Source organism: Elephantulus edwardii, unplaced genomic scaffold (genome assembly GCF_000299155.1).
Source record: "Elephantulus edwardii isolate Elephantulus edwardi_28Jun2011 unplaced genomic scaffold, EleEdw1.0 scaffold00381, whole genome shotgun sequence".
NCBI lineage: Eukaryota > Metazoa > Chordata > Mammalia > Macroscelidea > Macroscelididae > Elephantulus > Elephantulus edwardii.
In genome coordinates, this window is record NW_006400131.1 from 646882 (window position 1) to 652087 (window position 5206).

The 5206-nt window shown below is 43.4% G+C and overlaps 1 protein-coding gene across 5 annotated transcripts in view; it reads left to right on the forward strand.

The window, feature by feature from the left end:
* NTRK2 (neurotrophic tyrosine kinase, receptor, type 2) overlaps window positions 1–5206 on the forward strand; it is a 709069-nt gene that overhangs the window by 109577 nt on the left and 594286 nt on the right. For all 5 annotated transcript variants that reach the window (XM_006902202.1, XM_006902205.1, XM_006902201.1 and 2 more), the window contains exon 10: window positions 1244–1335. In XM_006902202.1, the coding sequence (XP_006902264.1) occupies window positions 1244–1335 (92 nt within the window). The remainder of the gene's footprint in view (window positions 1–1243; window positions 1336–5206) is intronic.

Here is a 5206-nt window from a genome sequence, read left to right on the forward strand (position 1 = left end):
AAGGAGGATAGAAGGAGAATTGATGCCTTTGAGCTTTGGTGCTGGAGAAGAGTATTGAGAGTACCATGGACTGCTAGGAAAACAAGCAAATTCATCCTGGAAAGGGTTAAACCAGGTGGCTCCTTGGAGGCAAGGATTCTGAGGCTCCGTCTAACATACTTTGGACATGCTGTGAGGAGAGACCAGTCCTTGCAGAAGGACATCATGCTTGGGAGGGTTGAGGGACAATGCAGGAGGGGAAGGCCCTCTATGAGGTGGATTGATTCAGTGACTGAGTTAATCTGGATGGGAGTGTCAGAGACAGTGCGATTGGCACAGGACAGAGCAGAGTTTAGGGCTGTCATACATAGGGTGACTATGAGTCGCAAGCGACTCGATGGCACATAACAACAACAAGAACAACATTTTGTATGACTTTTTTGTACGTAGGAAGACCCTCAATGAGGTGGATTGATTCAGTGACCAGGGTAATGGGGGTAGGTGTATTAGAGACAGTAAGATTGGCACAGGATAGAGCAGGATTTAGGGATGTTGTGCATAGGTTTGCTGTGAGTGGCTGGGAACTAGACAACACAACAACAACTTGTCTAGTAAAACTTTAACAAGTAGCAATGACAGTTCTCAGCCTATTAGTAATTCTGAGACTAAAATACTGGCAGTATTGTAGTTTCATACGGATTCTGATTCTACAGTCTTGTCTAGTTATCTGCCTCTTACCTAGATTACATGCACCTTCCCAGAGAGTCAGGATTGCTGAGTTCATGTCGAGGCCCTGCAACCCTTTTCTGATAGGGCCTTAGGTCATTTAACTGAGCCAGATCTACATCTATCATCCATGAAACTGGTTCAGATTTATCAGTTCTGAAGACTTTTCAAATACATAAATCTATTATTCTTAGACAACTGATTACCTTTCGTGTTTCTTTTAAGCAATAATTTAAAGAAAGATAAACCATTGTGAGCAAAGGGAAAAAGTAATTTTGGCTTAGAATTTGACCAGGAGAACACTAATGTACTGAGCACACTATAAAAAAAGTGTAACTGGTGCACTCTCACCGTTTTGGTGGACTTAACATTGGCAGCCAATCTCTGGTCTTCCTCAGTTGGGCCCTCAGTGGATTGGAACCTTTGAGATTAGTCTGGCTGTGTTCTGAGTCTTGTTGTGGTTCTGTAGCCTCAAGTTGGTGGGGCACCCCAATGACAACATCCTGATCTCTTCTCTTTCCCTGTTCTTCAACAGAAGATTATGGGACTACAGTGAACGACACCACAAACAGAAGTAATGGAATCCCTTCCACAGATGTGTCTGACAAAGCTGGACGAGAACATCTCTCGGTAAGTGTGAAAAGTACGTGTATCCAGGCTTGGTTCTGAGCAGGTGACTGCTCCAGTGTTGAAAGACTCTTTCAACACATGTCCCAGCAAGACATTTATAATGTTCCCATGTAAATGTTCCATTAAAGATCAGAGAAATCAATGGAAATAGTTATAAAAAGTTCTATGCATGCATATATAGTTATACAAACACTTAATAAGGGAGCTCTGGTGACTTAATGCTCAGGAATTACGCTGCCAATCCGAAGGTACAAGGTTTGGATTCTCCAGCTGCTCCACAAAAGAAAGATGAACAATCTCCTGTGAAATGTACTGCCTTTGAGAACCCTCTGGAGAGTCAACTCTGAGTCAGCTCTGCCTCTATGGTACTTAACAGCATATCTATCTATAGCTATATCTATCTATACACAGAGAGAGAAAGAGAGAAAAGGCGAGAGAGAGAGAGAGAGAGAGAGAGAGAGAGAGAGACACTTAATTGGTTTTTCTTTTTGGATCACTTTAATTGTAAATTTAAATGGTTATTATTTCAAATATCTGTCCTTTAATAGATATCACTAGAAGGACAAGAAACTGGACTTTGTTTTCTGGATCTGATATGGTGTTTGTTTTGCATACCTTTGCATCTCTCTGCTTAACTTTTTGATAGACATTTGAGTTTCTGTTAAATCTAAGGGATCATCAAGTTCTAGAAGGGACAGAGGTAGAAGGATATAAAAAGATGAATCAAACTACCCCCCCTGTGGGAGCTCATGCTACTGCTGGAGCCCTGAGATGCTGTGTTGGTGTTACCACTGTAGAGTCAGCTGAGTGCAGGTGTGCACTGCCTGGTGTCATGCTCTCTGGTGTGTGAGTCCATTGCTTCAGCGTTTTGTAGTGCCTTCTGTGCTAGGGAGCACACCTTCAGCACCATATTTGACAGTGTGTTATAATCCGCAAAGTGTCATGGCCTTATTTTGGTAAGTACATTTCCAGGTCTTCTTCCTTGTCTCTCTTAGTTTGGAAATTCTCTGAAACCTTCCCAGCATGAGTCACCCTACAGGTATTTGAAATACTGGTGGAATAGCTTCCAGCATCAGAGCAACATACAAGCCTCGACAGTAGCACACACTGGCAGACAGGTGGAGGAGGAGAGACTACTAGTACCTATACTGCAAGTAGGAAATGAACATTGTAATGTGCAAAATAGGGGCTGTTTTGCTCTTTCCTGTTGGGAGACTTGGAAAATCATTTTTTTACAGATGGCATTTTAAATGGTCTGTGCTGGAATTTGAATATAAGGAATGAGAGAAAGGGACACTCTGATGGACCTGGACATTGGTGCTTGTTGGGGATATGCTGTGTAAGGGCAGCAGTAATAGCAAAGTAGGAAAAGTAGATTGTTGCCAGTTTCTTAATGTTTTGTAAAACAACTTAAGGTGTTTATTTATTGCTTCTTCTTGTTGTTGTTGTTGTTGCATGCTGTTGAGCTGGAACTGTCTCATAGCTGACCCTCCTGTGGGTTTTCAAAAGCTGTTAATTTCATGGGAGATCACCCATCTTTCTCCCATCAAGCCACTGGTGTGCTTGAACTATGAACCCTGGTTTGGCAGTGTAATTCCTTACAACACCAGAGCTCCCTGTTTATTGCTTGGCAAGGAGGTATTGAAGGGGGAGTGCGTGCTAGTCACATGACCAGAGATTTGTCTGTTAGTCCCTCAGTTCAAAGCCCTATAAGGCGTCCTTGACTCTTCTTTTCACAGTCATCTAGATTATCATCACATCCTACAAGCTCTGGCTCCGTCTGAATTGAACTCCATCTTCTGTGCCTCTCTCTGCCGCCAGAGCAGCCAGGAATTGGCAGCTCCTGATTTAGCGAATCAGACTTGTTTGGAGATATGGCTTTGTGCTGAGAAACCCTGGTTAGAACATTGTTTTTGAAGTGTTAGTTCGCACTTAGTGGCACACAGTGTAGTGTGTGTGGAACAGTGGTGAAGTCCCATCTTCCAGGCAGGAGACCCAGGTTCCATTCGCGGCCAGCTCACCTCATGTGCTGTCACCAACCTCGGCCAGTGGAGACTTGCATATTGCTATAATGTTGGGTGATTGTTAAAGAAGGTGCTGGACTAAGATGGACCAGAAGGAGAGGCCTACAAATTTACTTCTGAAAATTAGCCAGTGTAAATCCTATGAGTCACAGTAGTCCAAGTTGTGACTCACCATGCAAGTGGCTCAGGATTGGGCAGTGAAGTTGGGCATGAAGTCACCATGATTGGGAACCAACTTGATTAAGCAATAACTTGGTGCAGCATTTTGCCTTGGTCAGCAATGACAGCAGTGCAATCCGACTTCCCACTTGTGCCTCTGTGACCTCAGGAAGCACATATGTCTGAACCTCCTCTCCCACTTGAATCACCTCACCTTATTATTGCATTTTGAACTTGAAATGACTTTGTCTTGACCTGTGGCATATACAAACACACATGCGCTCTGAGCTTGCGGCCCTGTCAGTGTTCATAAGCTGAGCTCACCCCGACATTCCTAGATAGTGCTTCGTCCTTCTAACTCATGGCTCCAAGGGAACTCCAACTTCTAGTAGCAATAATTGCTGTTGTTAGATGCTGTCAAGTCCAGTATGACTTGTAGTGACCCTGGGAACAACAGATCTGAACCCTGTCCTACTCTGTGCCATCCTCCTCATCTCTGACACACTTGAGCCCATTGTTGCAGTCACTGTGTCAATCCTCTTTGAGGGTCTTCTTCTCTTTCACTGACTCTCCACCTTTTCTGATGTCCTCCTCCTGGGAATAACCTCTGCTAACAACATGCTCAAAGTATGTGAGAGGAAGCTTCACTAATCTTGACTGTAGCTAACTTAAAAGTAGTTTTATGCTGAATAATTTTCAGTGATACACCACAGTAGTGAGGAAAGTATAGGGAACTCCACTGTGTGCTTCATCTGGATTTTGCCATTTGTGCTTTTTCCTGATGCCTCTTAAAAATATTAGTTGTAGCTCAATTCTACAAGCTTGGACTTGTGCTTCCCTTTTTAAAGTAGAACCAATAACAAAGCCAGTCCCCATTGCATAGATCTTGACTCAGGGCTGCCCTTTGAAGGATGGAACTGTGTTCCGCAGGGCGCTCAGTGGCTCATCAGTGCTCCTGGTTTCAGAGGCACTTTGGGATGGACTTTAGACTCCAGCCTTCCAATTCCAGCTTGACGCTTTAACCATTTGCACCTAATGCCTTTCCATAACTATCATCATTTCTCCAAATTCTTAGAGTTTCCAGAGGCATGTGGTTTAGGAATTGGATTCCACACCTCCTTCCAAACCTGTTTTACAAGTGGGAGCTCCACCATACACTGTCCACAATGGGAAATCATTATGATATTTGATATCCCAATGGCACAAGGTTCAGCATCACAGAAAACCCAGGTTACTTCATGAAGCACCTTGACAAAGAATGATGTACAAAGTGGACGAATATTCCTCCAGATGTAACAGCACTAGTCCCATTTAGCAGTGGTTAAGTGTCATCAATTGATTTCACATGCAAGCAAGATTCTACTGAAGATTATCCAAAAAGGACTGGAACAGAACATCAGCAGAGAACTGCCAGAAATCCAGGCTGGGTATAGAAGGGATCATGGTACTAGGGATATTGTAGCTGATGTCAGATGGATCTTAGCTGAAAGCAGAGAATGCCAGAGGAATGTCTATCTGTGTTTCATTGATTATGCAAAAGCATTTGACTGTGTGGATCATAACAAACTGTGGCTAACTCTGAGAAGAATGGGAATCCCAGAACATTTCATCGTGCTAATGCGAAACCTGTACTTGGACCAAGAGGTAGTCGTCAGAACAGAGCAGGGCAACACTGTATGGTTCAAAAT